Source organism: Parasteatoda tepidariorum, chromosome 1 (genome assembly GCF_982258835.1).
Source record: "Parasteatoda tepidariorum strain Cologne lab strain chromosome 1, Ptep-v5.0, whole genome shotgun sequence".
NCBI classification, from domain to species: domain Eukaryota; kingdom Metazoa; phylum Arthropoda; class Arachnida; order Araneae; family Theridiidae; genus Parasteatoda; species Parasteatoda tepidariorum.
The window spans coordinates 75,622,037-75,640,407 of NC_141755.1; the positions used below are offsets into that span (position 1 = coordinate 75,622,037).

The window sequence follows — 18,371 nt, forward strand, 5'->3', positions numbered from 1 at the left end:
AGAGCCATTACATTATGACCACCTTGCTAATAACATGTAGGACCACCTTTAGCCCTCAAAACTGCTAGCACCCGCCGTGGTATTGATTCCACAAGGTGCTAATAGGTAGTCTGAGGTATCTGGTACCAATCGCTCACCAGCTGGTTCTGCAATTCCCTCATATTGCTAGGAGGTAGCGTGGCAGCACGAATTTGGTTTTACAAGTAGGGTCACAAATGCTCTATTGGATTAAAGTCAGATGAATTTGAGGGCCAAGACATAACTTGAAAGTCACTGAAATGTTTCTCGAACCAATCCATGACAATTCGACCCTTATGTCATGGTGCATTATCCTGTTGGTAAACACCATCTCCCAAACTGTTGCCATGAATGGGTGAACTATGTTCAAGTAGCTTACAGACGTCAGGGATTGTTCTATGAGAATTATGGATCCTGATGTGCCCCATGAAAACATGAAAACCTGGGCGAGCCCATTGTTATACATGGAGGGTGGTCATAATCTAATGGCTCTTCGGTGTGTATAACAATGCCTTATAAAAATTAACTGCTAAGTCTAATACAATGTAACCTTTTTAAAGGAATTTAGCAGAAAACTCTCCATTCTGTACTGAAGGAAACCGAAGCTTTATCACTAAAGGAATGATTTGCAAGTGGTTGTAACGTTTTGCATAAATGCCACTGAGATGTGACAGCCATTGGTCGGATATTAGTATTATTATTCTTGCTTAATCTTGAATGAAAGTAACGCTGACGGCTCACATCGCTGGTGGAGAACAAAGAGGTCGTAAGCTTGGTCCTGGCGGGCAACTAAAGAACCAGTTTGAATATGAAGCACGTTAAATATACTGGCTAAATTATTAGAAGCAGTGTAAAATTCTATATAAAATCTTTAATTATCTGGTGATACTACAGCTTTATTGTTTTTGCACGACTTTTGTATTTAAAAAAACATGAAATGGGTCCTAATTCAAGAGATTGTTCATATACTTCCTATCCGTATTTATTTTTAACGTATTGCATCACAATGTTAACCAATTGATACATGAACATAAACAAGCGTAAACCGGCCTCAGCCGTGTACAAACAATAAGGTTGTATGGTATCACCTGATAATTAAGATTTTACATGAAATCTTATAATGCGTCGAATAATTTGGTCAGGGACTGTATCAGGCTAAAAGTTCTCCCATCGATGTGAAGTGGAAGTTAGGGGAGAAGAGTACCAATTGAGGCAATGTCTACATCGTCTAATTGGAGTAAAATGTATGGTGTTCCTGCCAAGGTCGTTAAAAAATAAAGCCCTAAACACAGGGCAAACTGCTTTGTCATTTCTCATTTATAACTGGAGACTAATCTAACTTCAACTAAATAAATTGGGCAAAAACTTTGTTTTCTGAAAGGGGTTTAGCCGCGATGGCTCAGGGGATCGAGCGTTCGCCTTCCAATGAGGTGAACCGGTTTCGAATCCCGACGATGGCTGGTTGATACGAATCCGCATCCGGCTTGCACCGACCACAGTGCTGACGTGAAATATCCTCTGTGGTAGACGGATCATTGGTTTAAGTCCCCCTGCAGTCAGGCTAACCATGGGAGGTTCTCGTGGTCTTTCTCCCCATGTAACGCAAATGCGGGTTAGTTCCATCAAAAAGTTCTCCACGAAGGCAAATTTCTCCCAATACTTGATCCAAGAGTTTCCCCGTCTTCTGGATTGGGTTCAAAATTACAAGGCTATGGAGTTGAACATTAGTAGTCGTGAACCCAAAAAATTTTGTCGGCTGTTCAACGACGGATATTTATACACTTTGGGGTTATTCTATATTTCCGAACAACAAGTTAAGTTCAAAAGAATATTTCGGGAAAACTAAATGAATAAATTGTGTTCCGGACAGTGTCCTTAAAAATTAGATCCCTAAAAAGCAGGGCAAAGTGCTCGGTCATTGCTTAGTAAGAAGCTCATTTATAACTAAAGACTGGTCTAAGTTTGACTAAATAAATTTGACTTCTGTTCCCTGCAACATTTTAGTGTTACTCGATTTTTCCGAACAACAAGTTTAGTTCAAGAATGGTATTTCGTAAAAACTAAATGGAAAAAATACGTACTACTTTAGGACTTAATTTCTTATAAAGAATGAAAAAACTCCAGCAATATTGATTTAAGTACTTAGTACTTAAAATTGATCAATCTTCTTGACCTTCAATAACGTTTACTTGAAGAAATAAAGAAATTGTAGAAAAATTTTCTAAAATGAATTCCAGGCATTCAATTTTTGAAGAGGAAGTATTTAGGAAGCTGTTAAAAAACTTTCTAATCTGAAGTCCTTAGCTAAAAATAAAAATTTTTTTGTTTTACAGACAGGCACTTTAACTGAAGACAGTCTGGATATCTCCGACATAGTGCCAGCAATCAATGGAAAGTAAGAATTAATAATACTGTTTGTTGATATTGCTTTTAGATAAGTATTACGGTTGCGGACCACATTTTAAAATTTTACTAAAAGCGCTTTTTTAAACGATTTGAAAATGAGACATATTGCCCAAACTCTTTTAATTATTTCACTGCTACCAAAAATGTAAGAAATCAGATCTAATCACACATTTATTAATCATTATATTTTTCTAAGCGCATTAAGAACTCGCTTATAGTCCATAATGCGTTTTAACTCTCATAATTGTAAGCATTAAAACGATAGCATAACTGTTTGTCAGCAATTGTTTTTTTTTTTTTTTTTTAATTTTATTTTATTTATTTTGCTCATTTTTATTTCATTTTGTTTTATTTATTCATTTTATTTATTTATTTAGCTATTCATTCATCCATCTGTTTGTTTTATTTTTTATTTATTTATTTGTTTATTTATTTATTGACTATTATTATAAGAATGACTATCTTGTTCTGCGACTAAGAACAAGGCTAATTTATGATATACAGTGAAAGTAAGATTTAAATCTGACATCTAAAAAAACAAAGACAAGTTCTAACCAGTGAAGAACCAAGCACCTTCCTTTTGACAAATGGTAAAAAGTTGCTCGACATCGCCCCATGTAATTGGGCTAAAAGCAGAAACGAAGATAAAAAGCGAGAGGAAATTAAACATTTCAATCCAAACATACAAATTTTATTGTTGATAGTATTACTGCAAAATATAGATATATTATAGTCAAAAATTTAATTTTTTTACGCTAAATGAAAGCACAAGACGAGGCGATTGGGCCAATCGTTTCGGATGTTATGATGGTTTTATGTATAAAAATACAATATTTACATTTTACATCTGCATTTGCTATCTAGATTAATAAAGTAATATTTCCTATTTTTGAATTGGATAAAAAAAGACCAAACATAAACACGAGTGAGTAGGACTAACTGTTCAGAAGTTGAGAGGATTTTATGTATTAAAAAATAATATTTTTGATTTGTACTTATTTGAACTTTTGACATTGCTATTCAGTAGCTTTTAGCAAGTGAGTCATTATTTCTTGTGTATCAAGGATTTAATGTTATATACTTTATGTTTTGAAATTAATCGCAATTATTTACAGGTTCGGAGAAGTCTTGAATCGTTTAGGAATTTCAGCACCGCAACTAGAGAAAGCTTTTGCATGCTGCCATTCTTTATCAAATATAAATGATAAATTAACTGGATATGACCTAGACATCAAAATGTTCAAATCGATAGACTGGGTAGGAATTCTTTAAGATTAAAATTATACATAATATGCTTTTCATTCGAATTCTTAACTTGTATTTACTCTTTAAAAATTTATTTACATTTTCAAAACTAATTTAGAAACTGATATGCAATGTTCTATAGCAACGTCATTTTATTTAAAATTTAAGAAAAAAACTTTATCAAGTAAAGTCTAGCAATAGTATCGACGTTACAAAACTGAATGGTATAAGTCACATTTTTCAGAAGCTTACATTTTTACATAAAATTGTCTTTTTGTATTTTTTTTCAATAAAGCACTTTGCAAGTTATCGACAGTTTCACTAGAAAACAATGCATTACAGAGAAACTTCTTATTAAAAGCAAAAACATTATTATTTATTAAAAAAGGAATTATTGAAAATCAATTAAAGCATTCTTGCAACAGCCCATTTCGGGTCAGAATGGTTGAGGAAGTTAAAGCTTCTAAATTTCGTGATCATTGCTTATTATGGTTGTAATGTGGTCGGTATTGCGCACCGTCCACCATTACTTCCCAGACAAGCTAGTATCCATCGCTCTAAAACTTGGTGGGCTCAACCCCTTGTCTTCACAATGACAGACGAGGCCATAAACCGCGGAGTCATGATAGATATTATTGCCTGAATGGAAATCATGATTCATTTCATTAAAAAACTCTCTTAAAACGCTCTAAAAGCAATTTGAAATGTGGCTTATAATTATGTTACTCCAACCCTTGAATTGCTTAATATTTTCTTTATTAAATAATAACCATGCATATTTTCAGGTATTAAAGGAACCAACCATTAACGATGCTGTGCCTTTTAAATTTTTGCCTGCTAGAATTGTTTTTCCTAAAATTCAGCGTTACCTATTCCAGGTAATTGCACTTTGCTACTCTAAACATATTTTAAAAATTTGTTTGTTTAAATTTTTTTTAAAGAATTTGATGAAAAAATGCTAAATTATAACTTTTTAAATGCTGAATTAGCAAATCTCTCAACCTAATTAACATTTGAAACATGTAACTTTTTTTCTTATTATAGAAAAGTAAAGAAATCTCTTGTTATAGCATTTCATTTTATCTCAGTTAGATTATCTAATACTATTGTGATTTAAAAACTCTCGAAATGGTAGAACAAAACTAAAAGTACCAATATTAGTTGAAAATTATTTTGTCAACAAAATTCTCTCCTCCGATTAACGTACTTAAGTTAAAGTTTTTTCTATTCATCAAAACATTACACTAAAGTTTTTTTTTTTTTTATCAAACTGAACTCTGTGCGAGGTCAACAAAAAGGCGATTTACACTGTAGGATTGAGAATGAAAAATCACATTTAGAGAATTACGATGCGTTTGAGACCTTATTTGTTGACAGCTTTGATGAAAATAGGTGAATAATAACTGCAATGAGCGAAATGCGCTTTACCGTGGGAGCAAACCCCATGAGTTATCTCACATTATTTAAAGTGGTTTTCGAAGCATTGTTTCAAGCAAATGCCGCAAAACACTCAAATAATAATCTTCTTTGTCAGTTGTGAATTCATAGTGGGAAAGTCCTTGTAAATTCATGAAGTAAAATCATTAATAGTAGCAATCGCGTCGTTAGGAATATTATTGACAGTCATTATGAATTCATACTGAACTGTGGTCACATCATCCTATTAAAAATAAAATGGTGATAAAAGAATTATGATATTTTTTGCCTATATTTAAATAAAACGAGACATTTTAACTACCCAGGTAATGTAACAAGAATTAAAGTAATGAAGTATAGTTTTCAAACTGACATTGATATTTTTATGCTAGAGTGAAATCAAGAAAATAAATATTTTGATAGCTTTAAAATAAATAAAAAAAAAATACTTGCTTTTTTGGTTTTAAGTAAATTGGCTGCTGCATTTTATTTTAATTTTTAGTTGAACGCTGCGATCACTGAATGCACAGCACTACAATAAAAAATAAGTAATAAAAATAATATTAAAAAAAAACAATCAACATACCTTGTTTTCAGTCTTGCTTAACCTTAGAAGCGCCATTTACTGGATTGCTGAGCTGCTTTTAAATTAAAGTCATAAATTCAAGTTTCATCACCGTTATTCATGGGTTTTAAAAAGTAATTACCTTGTGAGAGCATCTCTTTAGCCACTTGAACACATTGTTGTTGTAGGAAAAAATTCGAAGTTCTTGCAACTATTCGAAATGCGATGTATCGCCACCTTAAATTGCATGACAAGAAACAAATCATATAAAAATTTGTTCAATAAAGTACATTATTCTTCAGCAACAATCCCCAAGTATTAATTCTTCGATATTATCGATATATTGATCATTAATCGACCATTGATCATCTTCGGTGAATTTACTACCACTTTAGAACTTTTCACTACTAATCAAAAGCAGTTATTTTTGATGAATAATCATCTTTAGAATTTATTGTACACTTAGAACGTCATGGTAGCAGAAATCTCATTGCGAAAACACAATTTAATGCATATTCTTTGATAAATAACATTCTCCATTTGGAAAAATCGACACACGGAAAATTATTTCGTGGATGGTTAAACAGATCACTGACCATTTTTTAGGAATTTTGTACCACCTTAGAATTTTTCATGCTTATCAAATGTTATTTTTGATAAAAACAATCTTCTTTGAAAGCTCTTTGCGCATTAGAATGCCTTTGTAGCTGAAATCTCATTCGGAAACACAATTTAATGCAAGATCTTTGATAAATAACAATCGCTTTTTCAGAAAATCGGCACAATAAAAATTTTTCTAAAAGAAATTTAAAACTAATTTACTTTCAGACGATAAAATTAAATACATTTCTGACTGTTTCCAAATATTTTTGTAAAGAAGTCGTAAAAATGTTAGATAAAAATTTGCAGACGTATCTAAATCTTCTTCACAGTAGTATTTATTATTATCAATTATTTTATATTTACTTTAAAATTATGCTTTTGAAAGCAATTCACCAAAAAATAAGTTTCAAAATTTTTCAAATATTTTTTATTTATTTTCACATTAATTCGCGATCGCAACGAACTATAGGGGGCGTTGTTGTATGAGACGCTTACCTGCGATTTCTATATGAACCGTCATTCAGTTACTCTGGAGACGTCGTTAATGTAGCGTGTAGCATTGCAACGTTCCTTCTTTATTGTGGCTTATTAAATTTAAAAAAGAAAAATGCTTGATCTTCTTTCTTATACAACCGAAAACAAAATGGTATCTCTTTTTATTAGAGAAGGAACATCCAAAACACATCGGAAAATATTTGTACATTAACAGAAAAAAATATGTATATTCTTATAAGAGTTAAAACCTAATGCCCGAGAAATAGTATTACTAAATTTAATGATATAACATGAAAGGCCCATTTAAACTTTACATTCTATAGTTTTAAGAATCATATTAGTTCAAAAATTAAAATGAACAAAAAGTATACATAAGCCTCATAATTTTATGAAATTTAATTTTGTAAACAACGTTTTTTGACAACAATTTTTATCAAAAAATTTCAAGTTTCAATAAAAATCATTATTTAGAAACTAAGAAACGTAAAATAAAGAATGCTGACGAAACAAAAAAAAAAGACAATTCTTTTTTGTCGCCATTTTTAGTGCTACGAATATTCGTCTTTGGGATTTGCCAAAAACAAAACAAGATGCAATTTTATTTTTTCAGGAGGGAAATATTTTACCGAAAAAACGAAAATGTACCAATTCCCACAACATAAAACTTTATCTTGGTAAACGTACGTTTTGGAAATGTTATTTCATTTGGAATCTTATTCATCAGAGTTCATATGGCGATATGATTGTTTTGAATCTATGCTAAACTCTATATCGGCTCATTTTCCACCGAAATCCGATTAACTATTTTGATTTTAAATAAAGTGTTTTATTTTATGAATTGTCGCAAAAATTTTAAGTGTAGATTAGCGGCTCTTAAAAACCGCCAAATCTGTAGCGGCGGTGGCGTTAATACGTTAGTACCGAATTTTTATTCCATACTTTTCTGAATCATATTACTTCAAACATTGGAATATACAAGAAGTATACATAAACACATAATGTTATACCATTTAATTTTTCAAAAAAAGTATTTTGAGAACAATTTTTATCAAAAAATTATAAACTAAAAAACGGAAAATAAAGAATTCTTAGGATAAAAAAACGATTTTAAGAATTCTTTACATTGAAATAAAAACTTTCATATTGTTTCTTTTTTTATTATTCTTATAGTTCTTAATCAGACGTAAAAACCCATTCTGTAGTGTAGAGAACCATCATCAAATGAAAAAAAAATATTTACAAGCAAATTTTTTATTGTAAAAATCATTGCACTTACCTGATTTATGATTCCCGGAGAATTCCAAAATGATAAGTTCCTTGTTTGAAAACTTTATTCTCAAATAATAGATACATAGTTTATACCTTCATTACTTTTAGATAACATACTACACAGCAAAATTTTATAATTGATATGAATTTGAATATGTAGCTAAAAACAGAATAGCTGAATTCTAGTTGAACTTATTCTTTCAAAATTAAAAAAAACTTACCAAGAAAACGATTTAAATTAATTAAGAATCAGCAGAAATGGCACTATTTCAAGTAACTTGGATAATTTTTTATTGTTGTTTTCCGAATTATATGGATACAGAAATATATACTATTCTATAACTATTACAATTCTGTATGTTCTGAATTCATATTTATTCACTGGAATGACGAAAGCAATGTTGACTTCACTTTAATTCGTAATGAATTGAAGACAGAAGAAATGCATTTTACCTTAATACACACATCTGTAACAGTATCCGAAATCGGAAGTCATCAGTTGCAAGTTTGTTGATAATAGAAATTAAAAATTATTGAAGAATTTTTCTTCAAATGTTTGGCGTGTTCTGTTCCTGAAAGATTTACTAATATTCTGGAGATTTTTTTCAAGTTCTTCGGCCTTTTCCTTAGGGAAATTTTGTTTCTTATTTGCTGCTAAAAAATGGCGTCTGATTCAGTCAATGACTTTGATGGAACTAAATGAAAACGTGATAAATTAATGTCCGATATTTACAGGCTCCCGCTAGACGGCGTACTCGAGCGTTGCGATCGCGAATTGATAGTTTTATTTTAATCGATGTTGGGAAAAGAAGAAAAATTCCAGGAGTTCGTTAGCGAGAATGATTGTTAGCATGACTTTTTGCTCTATATATGAATAAAAAGGGCCAATTTTTATTATCTTAACTACTGGAAATTTTGAAAATAATTTTAACTACACTACCCTACAATAATGGAAGAGAAACTTCCAGTTTTTGGCATTTTTTTTAAAATTTCTCAAGAAATACTTAAATGATTTTTCGTAACTTTAGAGGTGTTTAGCTCATGAGATTTTTCATACTTAGCTATAAGATTTAAGGCTTTCAGAGGATTAGAAGACCTACAATAATTATGAAAGAAAGCAAGTATTTTTGAACTTCCTATGTCAAAAAATCAAGAAAAAAATTTGTAACTTGTATCGATTACTTTAGTTGTTCTTTTAATAACTGCATAAAGTTTCGTAAACCTAGAATAAATATTTAGGAGAGATGTACATTTTTATAAAAAGTTATATTTTTGAATTACCTTTCCTTTGCTACAACTTCCTAAATATTCCTTGGAATTAAGCAATATTTTTGGATAAATTCATAATTAATTATAAAATTGTTGATTTAAAATTTAAAAAAAAATTTGTTAAGAACTACTCAAATTATGAGTATTTAAGCTAGTTCTGTTATACTGCTTATGCGCAGAAGAAATTTAAAAACGTTGTTTCATAATTTTGTAAGAAATCGTCTTTGGCAACTAATGACAAACTCTTTATTTAAATATCTTAAAAATTTAAAAAGTTTCAATCAATTTTCTAAGTAGTTCTTGCCCTTTTTAGCAGAAAGTTCAAAACGATATGGGGTTACCCACAAATTTCATCTTGCACTATTAACCAAGTTTATTAAAAATTGGGGGATCAGCCCCCATAAAAGTATGTTTTCTTTTGCATGTTTTCTTTCTCTATGCCATCAAAGTCAAGTTTCTAGATGATTATCGTAAAGTATTATCATTTGTTATTAAATTTACTCTTATGATACAAAATAAAATTTTTGAAAAATCCCTGATCGTTTGGAGCGTTCTTTTGAAAAGTACAAATACTATTCAAATAAATAAAGACATTCAAATAATTTTTTTTATTAGTTACCAAATACGATTCACTTCAAAATCATGAAAAAACTTTTAGAAATTTTTTCAGCGCATGCGCAGTAAAAAGGAACTAGCTTAAATACTCACAACTTGCTCAGTTTTTAACAAATTTTTTAAAAATTTTAAATCGACAATTTTGTAATTAATCTTAAATTGCTCCAAAAATTTTGCTTAATTCCATGGAGCATCTATAAAGTTATAATGAAGAAAAGTAGATGAAATCTTTGGAAGAAGAACTGATGGATAAATATTTTTTGCGAAGTTGAAAACACCAATTTAGATGCAATCAAAATTGCAATCAATATATATATATATATATATATATATATATATATATATATATATATATATATATATATATATATATATATATATATATTCACAAAGTCTACAGATCTGCAATTTTTTTTATTTGATTTTGATTGCATCTAAATTGGTGTTTTCAACTTCGCAAAAAATATTTATCCATCAGTTCTTCTTTCAAAGATTTCATCTACTTTCTATATATATATATATATATATATATATATATATATATATATATATATATATATATATATATATATATATATATATTTCAGGAACATGGATACGTTGCATTGGTTCGACAGTTTCCTTTTGAATCTATTTTTAAGAGAATGTCTGTTGTGACAAAATCTGAGAGAAGCCATTCATTTGAAGTATTTTTAAAGGGAGCTCCAGAAATTGTTGCTTCAATTTGTCAAAAGGATACAGGTAAACATTTCTCTAAAAAAATTTAGGAAGCATTCGAAACATTGGAGAAGCAATTAAAAATTTGGGAAATTCTTATTATTTATAATGAATATCATTTCAAACAATAGACAAATTCTATATTAATATTAAATACGTTCACCAATGCTTTCAAATAACAGTAATGAATTCAAATTAAATAATATTTAATGGGATAAGGGGTTTCTCAAGGCTTTTGCATAAGTAGTTTCAAAAATAAGTATATTTTTTTACTGTATTTATAGCATTAGAAAGCAATTTTTAATTTTCGAAAATAGAAAAGACTTTTCTTCTATAAGCTTTTATTATATATTGTTTCTTATAAAATAATAAATATATTATATACGTCTTAAATTTCAAAAATACAATAATAAGTTATATTACAGTAAAATAAAATGAAAATAACTTTTAAAAAAGTATTTTATTTTTTATAGGAAGAGAAATTTTTCAATTTAGAACAAATAATTTTTAAATTTTAGTTGAGTTAGCAATAAGTGCAAAAACACTTTCCGAAGACTCCATATATATAACGTATTTAAATTTCAAAACAGTTTTTTAAAAAATTAAGTGAAAATTTATACTCCAATCATAACACGAAACATTACCCTTACATTTTATTAAACAAAATAAATTGCAGCAATTATAAGATGTCCAATGAGTTTTCATGCAATATTTGGAGCATAACGTACGCAAAAAAGTAAAGATAAATGGTACATCACTCTTGTACATCGTACAAACAATGTCTCCCTTACATCGTGCAAACAATGGCTCCTTTACATCGTGCAAACAATGACTCCTTTACATCGTGCAAACAATGGCTCCTTTACGTCGTGCAAATATTGTTCAACGTTTGTACCGAGAAAACGTAGCTGATTATCTATCAAATCATGTGAGACACTTAAATTCTCAGTGTCTGGTTGATGTTAAATGCTCAAAATTTGAAACTCTGATTATTTAGAAATCTAGTACTCTGTAGAAACTGTTTAATATCTCCTTGAATATGTTGTTGAACTATCCAAAAAAATTGTGGAAAGGAGCACTGTATTTGAATTTAAAACAAAATTGAGCTTTCATATATGATTTAAAGGATATAATTTAAATCTAAACACCTTAAATTGAATCGATTTCAATAATCTCACTCGCATCCACACCATACTTGAAACATTTTCGCATCCAAAAACACCGATGTTAGTGCACTTTGGATATTGTCAGCCAATTATTTTAAGCCTAGATTGAGTTCGCGTGAATTTGTTGTTGTCTTCTACGCTGTTATACGTTTACAAAAGCAAAAATTCACTGCTAAAATATAAATGCATGTCTTCAGTTGTGTAATTATTAAATTAATATTTTTATTTTAAAAATCTGTGCCTTGTTTTGCATTATTTTAGAATGTATAATTGAATGTCTATCCACTTCGGTTTTGTTAAGCCTAGTTTTGAATTCATCTTAATTTTCTCGCTATGCCACGGGTATGTTTAATTTACAAGCTAATTTCATTGTAATATAAATGCATGTCTTCAGTTCTGTGATAATGAAAATTATATTTTAATTTTAAAATCTGTGGCCTGTTTTATACTGTTTTATAATACATAATTTCTATCCACTGTGGTTCGTTAAGCTTAGTTTGAATTCATCTTAATATTCTCGCTGGGACACTTGTATATTTGATTTATAAACTAATTTTACTTAACGAATGATTGTTTATATACATTTTAAATGAATGATTCTTACTTTTTATTGCATCATAAAAACAGCTTTTCTGTCTCTCGAGTATATCTTATCTTACTGTAATTATAAATTTTAATGCTACTGAGTTCAAAAACTGGCAGCAGCTACTTAACACAAAGTAATTTTTTTTAAAAAAAAGAAAAAAATCGTTCTTCTGGTGCAGTGAAGCACCAAGAACCAAGAGTTATTCATTGTGTTTCAATACATCACTTGGTGCACACGTTTTTTGGTATTAAGATGAACTAAGTCTTTTTACAGTGTGTGGGAACATATTCACATGAATGCTGTGCATGCTGCATATATAAGTCCTCAGAAAAACTAAAGCTGGGTAAAGAAAAACTGAAAGGGGGTATCAAACTAACCCCCTTTGGACATCGAGAATAAAATTCTGGTAAAAGTACCGTACGAAATTTCTGGTAAAAAAAATCGTAATTCTGGTATAAAACCAAAACATATAGTATTTAAAAAATTTATTTGATAATTTTTTCGTTCTTATGATAACTGTTTAACGAAAATTCTGGTTTTCAGAATTATAGTTCTTACAACTACACACTTAGAAAAAAAAATAAAAAATTGTGAAGTAAATTTTACCGAACAAATGGTGCTTTAAGGTATCATGATAAATTTGCCAAATTTCAACACACATTATAAAAAGTTATTTAACTGTTAATTTTTCCAAAATCATTACCAAAGTGCTTCGATAAAAATTAACGAGCTTTCTGGTGTACCCATAGAACCAGAAACTCGGTAAATTTTATCATATTATGGCATTTTTGGCCATACTTTTTTTCCCACTGTATAATGATTTTAAGCATAATGGTGTTTATTTCTTATAAAAAAAATCTAAATTGTTTTTACCACACCACGTAAGCGAACTTATTGGGCACCCCATAGACTATGCTCAAAAGATTCGAATTGTATTCGAATTCGGAATATTACTCTTTATATTTCGATTAGTTACATTTGCATTAACAAAAACGAGCGGCAATATTTTGTGTGAATCTATAAAGAAATTTTAGGGCTGAAACTTTCGTTTTTTTCCCTTTATGATTCATTTGTAAGTAAAATCATTTATTTCATTCTTTTTTGTTGTATTTAGTTCCTGATGATATGAAAGTAATTTTAGACTCCTATTCATCTAAAGGCTTTAGAGTAATTGCATTTGCTTCTAAAACTCTAAATCAAGATGTCACAATAACACACATAGAGAAAATGAAAAGGTAAGTCATCATTAATCATTAAAAAAATTCAGTTATATTTTTTAATAATAATTGAAATTGATTAAATCGTATCAGTGAATCAAAAGATTCCGTTCAATTTTTAATTTTTCATCATTCAATTTACAATTTTCAAATAAAGCAATCATTGATCCCTACCAATATATGATTACTAATTAAGACTTAGAACAATACAAAAACAGATACATATAACTATGCGTTTCAGAAAGAACGAGCTTCCCTTCATTTAAGCAGCTCATACCTCTTGTAGTACGTAGTTCCATTTTTCTGTGTCATAATCATCTTAAATCATAAATATTTGTGTGTTTCACACCCTTTTTTACTCTTCGAAGCTTTTGATATAATTTAAATTGTTCAATTGAAGATTAACTCTAAACTATTGATCTAAATAAAATCTATTTAATATTTTTATTCATTTTTTTGTTGTTGCAATAATGCGGATTTTTATCATAAGAATAAATTTTTAGAATCCGTTGATCTGAGTAAATTCACAATTCATTCTAACATACTGATTTGATATTTCATGCTAATCTATTAATTAATTTGGAAAAAAATATACATATATATTATTTTATATTAATGTGCAAAATAATTGTGATAATCAGCAAAATGAATTTCTTATAATCCGTTGAGTTTTAAAATTTGCTGACTAATTACAATAATATTTCGCAGTTATAATAGTATTTTGTTATTTTATTTGTGCGAATATTCCAATCTGTTCATTTAAATAAGTGATTCTAATCCTTTCATTTGAATCAATGATTCTAATCTGACGATTTCAATTATTCAATCAAGTTTTTTAATTAGCGACTATTGATTAAATCGTAATGTAATTTAAATAACGTAACGACTCAGAGAACTGATTTGCTTGATTTAAATCACTTTAATGATCCATTTTGTTCAACTTTATTAGCTACTATTAAAATTTCCTTTACCATTTAATTCCATTCCTCAATAATAAATATTTTAGTATTAATCAGAATTTAAAAATTTACTAGAGAGGATTTTGAAAAGAATATGACGTTTCTTGGATTGCTGGTTTTGGAAAATAAGTTGAAAGACGGGACCGTTTCAGCTTTACAGCTACTCAGAGATGCTGATATACGACTCATTATGGTAACAGGTAAATTTACATTTTATTAAATGCTTAATTTTACACTTATTTAACACCATGCTAAGTGTTTACAAAAATGATATTAGTTTAACAAAAGATGCAGTCACTATTACATAATGTTTTCAAAATAGTCGTGACACTTCCAATTTTTTAAAACTAAATATTGAGCAGAGGGTCTGATAATAAAATTTCTCCACTCGCACACTTTGAACAGCCATCTAATGCCTATATCAGAGTTTTGTATCGTGAACGCTAAGGAATATGAAAAAAAGTCAATTACTAAGTATAAGATAGTAATTAGTGATATCCCGAAATACGTGAAAATAAAAGGATTGAATAATTGTTTTTGAACTAGAAATAAATGACATAACAGTCAAAACTATAGTAATAGTGAAATCCAGTATGGAAATAAAAAAAAAGCTTATTTTATCATTTCGTAACAGAATGGATTTAAAAATAAAATCTCCTACTTACATATCTTACATCTTCAAAAAACAATAGTAATATGCTTAAAATTTCTTTTTCTTCCTTTTTTTAAAAATTTAAATAGAAGATTGTTAACGCTGTGTCTAGCCAGTTGGGTGACTCTATGATAACTAGGCGTATGTAAGTTGCAAAGATAAAGAAATAACTCTTATCATATATGTGACCAGCATTATTATCGAAGGCATTGACCAAATACCAGCATTTTTTTTAAATCAAAAACTTATTGCAATATACAAATGACGAATTTTCATCACTCTGCTACTGGCAATTTACTGTCAAATCACGAATTTTTGTAAAGCGAACTGATTCATGCTAACATGGCTAATTTATTCCACAGTTTGTCCGCCGCAAGAAAACGATTGAGAAGCAAATCAGGGTACGAGCCCAAAACTTGAAATAGGGCTTGAAAAACTGTTAAAGAATTTTCCGGCAGACAAGAGAAAAACCTTGTTTCCGTTATGATTTCTCAGCACAATAACATCTCGTGACAAAATGAACTCGTCCAAAGTCAATCTTCTTCTTACGGTGGATTGACTATATATAGACACTATTTTTATTCCTGTAGTTTTAAGAATTTTTTAAAATAAGAAAATGAACAGCTTATTAATAAAAATCCATTTAATTAATTCTGCAGGAATTATAAATTATTAAATTTATGTAATGGAAAGTTTTGTAAGTTAAACATTTTAACAGCATTTCAACAAATATTTTAACAACTTATAAGGGTAACACTTAAACGGATTTATCGAGTATTAATTGATTCTATAAATTCAATTTTTTTTTTTACTTTCTTACAAATTTAAATTTATAAATTGATTAATTGATTATTCATGATCTAAATCACTCACTGATAATGTCTTATTGTAATTTTAGGAGATAACCTTTTAACAGCTGTAACAGTAAGCAGAAATTGTGGGATAGTAGAAGAGAATAACTCAGTTATTTTAGTAGAAGCAAAAACGACGCCAGATATTTATTCCAATTTGAACGACAAGTTGGATGTTTCATTCACATATGCAAATCAAATTAACTGTGTAAATGACTCATCTGTAAGCAGTAAGAATGATGTAAGCTTAATACTTCATGAACTTTTGAAATTTTGTTTTGTTTGCTTATTTTCGTTTATCCATTTTTGTTCATTTCTTGTATTTATTTATTCATATATACAAGTAACAAAATTATAGAAAATATATAAGTATTTTGTTTTATAGTTTTGATAGCACGTTACTTAATATAAGCATATACTTAAACAATTAGTGTGAACAATTAACATGAACATTTAAAGTGAATTCAACAAGAAACTGTAAAACGAATTTCGCATTTCCTACATTAAAGTGTGAAAAAATTCTATTTAGTATGTCAGTCAAAAACGTTCTAAGATTAACCCACAAATAGCCCAACGAAAAAAAAAAAATCAGATGTGCGTTGTATCGTGTGTATAGTGCAGACTTTTAAAAGATTCCAGTCAAATCCAAGGTGAAGTCAGGTGAAGCCCTTAAAGGGGGGGGGGTGCTGCGAGGGAGTGTTCAGGAATTCGAGATGTTTGCTATTTTCTTTTATTCTCAGATACCTTGTATGTAGTGTAAATATTGTATATAGTTCTTACCCTAACCCATATTTATCTTGTATTTAACCCTTGTTGTTGTTGCTTATCCTCATAGATCTGACATTAGTCAGATCTACTCCAAAAAGTTGTTGACAGGCAGAGGTCGATGACAAGAAGGGGATCGGAAATTAAGTCCGCCCTGGACAGTTCGACGCGATCAAGTATATGTTTCGGTGAGGTTGGCTGGATGCAACATGGTAAATTTTTGTGCCACGTTCGAATGTTAGACATTTTATGTGACCAGTTGAGAATCTTGCCAAGGCAGTCTGGGAGCTTCGATCGCAATATTTAACCCTTAAATGTATTTATTTCATTATGTTTTCTAATGCAAACTCCCCACCTCCGCTTACCTCGATCTAATTATATTAAGAGGAAAGAGCAGATAGCTCCCAAGGCTAAACTCTGTACTTAGAATTCACATTATCATTCATAACATTTCAACCATTATTTATCTCGGTACTAAAGTTTTCTATAAAAAAAAATTTCTGGGAGAAATAAGAAGAACAATATATAAAATCAAATATCGGATGCTGATAATAACTTTTTATGCGGAAAATTACCGTCCAAGCTCAAAAATGACTTTATAACGTGTTATAAGACAAATCAATCATTTATAGGTGATTAGCTAAGTTTAAACTGAGCCGTATGAGCACTGATGCTGTTGAACGCTCAAGACGTTTAAATAAGCTGACAGCACCGAACTATTTCACAAAATTGTATAATGCATGCAAATAAAAGTTGTGTGAGGTATTCATATTTTTAAATATATTGAAAGGCTGCGTATAGATTGTTTTACAAGGATATTTAGTCGAGAAAAGAACTGTTCTCAGAAGTGATATCACGTTTGCTCACTGTGAAACAAAAACAACATCGTGTTGAAAATATGCAATGGTTACGAGGAGCTCCTATTTGCAACCCCTCAACTCCTTTTGTTCTTCATATATAATTAGCTCTTAGTGACTTTTGCCTATACTACTGAAATGATACTCTTTGAAAAAATATTTGACACAGTTGACGAAACAGTATTGGAAGTTGAAGTACTTTTGAATGATCTCGGCAATTCCTCCTATAGATAAAGTAGCTAAATGCCAGAGAACTTTTGAAATGCGTGTATCACGCGTAAAAGAAAATATGATAAATAAATTTAAATTTAGAATAAAAAAGGTTTTTTCAATACACTGTAATTAATTTTAGTGTATCTTAAAGCCAAAAATGGTGGCAACTATTTTATGGTGAAATATCAACTATTTTATGGTGGCATAGTGAAATGCCATAGATGATTCTTGATGTTATCAAAAGATCAATGACATTTAACTATGCCCTTTAAAGTACTTGTGAATGCTCGATTTGGTAATAACTTAAAATAAAGTATTCATTCATACAATCAATTAGGTTTTCCAAAGCCTAATTCGGAGAAATATTACACCACATTTCTTACAGTCTCGAGATTTTTTGACGGATGTGTTATACCTCTTTTTAAATTGCGTTTTTAAACATAAATATTACGTTTATAATTTACAGTTTTCAATTTCTACAATTGGA

The 18,371-nt window shown here is 29.4% G+C and overlaps 1 protein-coding gene across 5 annotated transcripts in view; it reads left to right on the plus strand.

Moving 5' to 3' along the window:
- The window catches only part of LOC107456608 (polyamine-transporting ATPase 13A3), a 101,322-nt gene that overhangs the window by 68,431 nt on the left and 14,520 nt on the right, over positions 1-18,371 (plus strand). For all 5 annotated transcript variants that reach the window (XM_087166987.1, XM_087166988.1, XM_087166986.1 and 2 more), the window contains exons 13-19: positions 2,352-2,413; positions 3,540-3,681; positions 4,455-4,547; positions 10,489-10,642; positions 13,485-13,605; positions 14,622-14,746; positions 16,097-16,290. In XM_087166987.1, the coding sequence (XP_087023113.1) occupies positions 2,352-2,413; positions 3,540-3,681; positions 4,455-4,547; positions 10,489-10,642; positions 13,485-13,605; positions 14,622-14,746; positions 16,097-16,290 (891 nt within the window). The remainder of the gene's footprint in view (positions 1-2,351; positions 2,414-3,539; positions 3,682-4,454; positions 4,548-10,488; positions 10,643-13,484; positions 13,606-14,621; positions 14,747-16,096; positions 16,291-18,371) is intronic.